The sequence below is a fragment of the Diaphorina citri genome, unplaced genomic scaffold (assembly GCF_000475195.1).
Source record: "Diaphorina citri unplaced genomic scaffold, Diaci psyllid genome assembly version 1.1 scaffold3122, whole genome shotgun sequence".
Taxonomy (NCBI): domain Eukaryota; kingdom Metazoa; phylum Arthropoda; class Insecta; order Hemiptera; family Psyllidae; genus Diaphorina; species Diaphorina citri.
The window spans coordinates 10,170-12,308 of record NW_007380533.1 but is presented as its reverse complement, the minus strand read 5'-3'; the positions used below and the strand labels follow the sequence as shown (position 1 = coordinate 12,308).

At 39.3% G+C, this 2,139-nt stretch overlaps 1 protein-coding gene across 1 annotated transcript in view; it reads right to left on the bottom strand.

Annotated features, from left to right (window-relative positions):
- Nucleotides 1-1,807, bottom strand: part of LOC103520013 — a 9,726-nt gene extending 7,919 nt beyond the window's left edge. The window contains exons 1-2 of the mRNA XM_026831293.1: nucleotides 1,795-1,807; nucleotides 1,350-1,383 (exon numbers count right to left, since the gene is read on the bottom strand). Coding sequence (XP_026687094.1) covers nucleotides 1,350-1,368 — 19 coding nt within the window. The 5' untranslated portion in view covers nucleotides 1,369-1,383; nucleotides 1,795-1,807. The remainder of the gene's footprint in view (nucleotides 1-1,349; nucleotides 1,384-1,794) is intronic.
- Nucleotides 1,808-2,139: the final 332 nt, after the last annotated feature.

The following is a 2,139-nucleotide window of genomic DNA, read 5'->3' as shown; positions in this document are numbered from 1 at the left end:
TGGTTTGTTAGGGATTAGTTTCAAGGGTGACGATAAGACCTTAGCAGTTACAGTTCCCTCTATCAAACATCTTAGCCTACTTAGCTTAGTTGGTAGTGCGTCTGTCTTGTAAGCGCTAGGCCGCGGGTTCGATTCCCGCCCAGGGCGGCTTTTATCCTGATGGGATAATGTTCGTTCTCGGAACGGCTGGCTTTCTGCTATCCTGTCTTCCTTCTCTCTTCGATTTCGGTACGATAAGACCATAGCAGTTACAGTTCCCTCTGTCAAACCCCTTAAAAAAATGTACATGTACGAAGAAGTAACTACTTGAATAAGTGCAGAAAGTAAAAATGGAATGAAAATATCTAAATTTGAAAATAGGTATAAGTACCTAAGCTGATACCTATTGAAAAATAGTGATAACAAAATGCGTAGATAGGTAGGTACCTATTCGATCTATTTGAGCCCCTAACCCTAACCCAAATCCCTATGGTAATAAGCTCACAGCGCGTCGTGCGATATTGGTAGATGACGTCATCACGGGAGTACAGTGTTGTCGCTAGGTATGATATCGGCGTGCTTGAGACTCTCATGTTCCGAGAGCTGTATCTCACGATCTAGTGAACGCATTTTCTTCGTTTTAATCTCAATATTTTTTTTAATTTTTATAGTTTTTTCTGAGATAATAAAAAAAAATCATGAGAATCACCAATTTATAATTTATAAAGGCTTTGGCTGGTCTGGATGAGATGTCAGTCATTGCTTTTCTCTTCAACGAATTACTCATCTTCTGCCTATTCAGAACTTTTCTGCCTATTCAGAACTCTTCTGCCTAAATTGTAGAATGAGGAAAAAAATCATTTAATATAATTATTATAACTTCCTGATCAGGGCAGGTATCAGGGAACCAATTCATACAAACATTTTTCCAACCGGAACCAACTAATACGTTTTTTCCCAGTTGGGAACCAACTCGTACTCAGCCGTCCATCAGGGAACCAATTCATACAAACCTTTTTCCAACCGGAACCAACTAATACGTTTTTTCCCAGTTGGGAACCAACTCGTACTCAGCCATCTCGGGAACGGTTGGGAATTTTAAAGGTCTGATATTTTTTTGGTTAGATACGACAATTTTACTGGGGGTCTTCGTTTACACTTTTTTGATAACTATTATAGTTTTCTCTAAACAATTCGGACAGACATACACACATACATACATACATCCATACATCCATCATACATACATACATACATACATACATACATACATACATACATACATACATACATACATACATACATACATACATACATGAATGACCCGTCCATATTTCCCTTTTATATATATAGATAGAGATTCATCTTACCCAGAGCGTGGCGGACCATAGGGATGATCGATTCCTGAAAACGATACAGATAAAGTTGAATATAACTATGAAGTTGTACCAAAACAATAAATTAAGAGTTCTAGGTATGTAATGATTATCACGCCCGGGGTCACAAAATGAGTTTAACCCTCACTCTCTCTCTCACACACACAATCAAATTTTACTCCCTGAGGCATTGGGCTGCTTAAATCTATATCTACCTATCTCAATTTCATTCTTGGGTCTTGAAAAATTGAACCCCCACAAAAACACAAATGTGAATAAAAGGCCAAGTTCCTATCCCAAAATGGCGGCCTATAAAAGTGCTGATTTCAGAAAATAAAGGAAAAAAAAAGTAGGTAAAAAAAAAAATAATCGATCCATCCCTAAGTCCGACAGAAGCAAAACGAGAAATAGCATCAAACTACTATTCCTTGTCTCTTACCACTTGCTCCACATCGCCAGATGAGAGATGGGGTGAAAATAGACAATATAAACTACTTGGTCGGTACTTTTGTACGAGAAAAGCGTCAGCGCTCGTTTTTTGGAGCACCGTCTGAATTTTTTCGCAAAGTGAGGTACCAACTTTTGGGCCTGGCCGGCGTTTGCGGGTACTTAGGTCCTTGGTTTATATCTCAAAAGATGGCAAATTTAATTTCGCATCGAATGAGTGTGGTCCTTGGTCGGTACTTTTGTACGAGAAAAGCGTCAGCGCTCGTTTCTTGGAGCACTGTCTGAATTTTTTCGCAAAGTGAGGTACCAACTTTCGGGCCTGGCCGGCGTTTGCGGG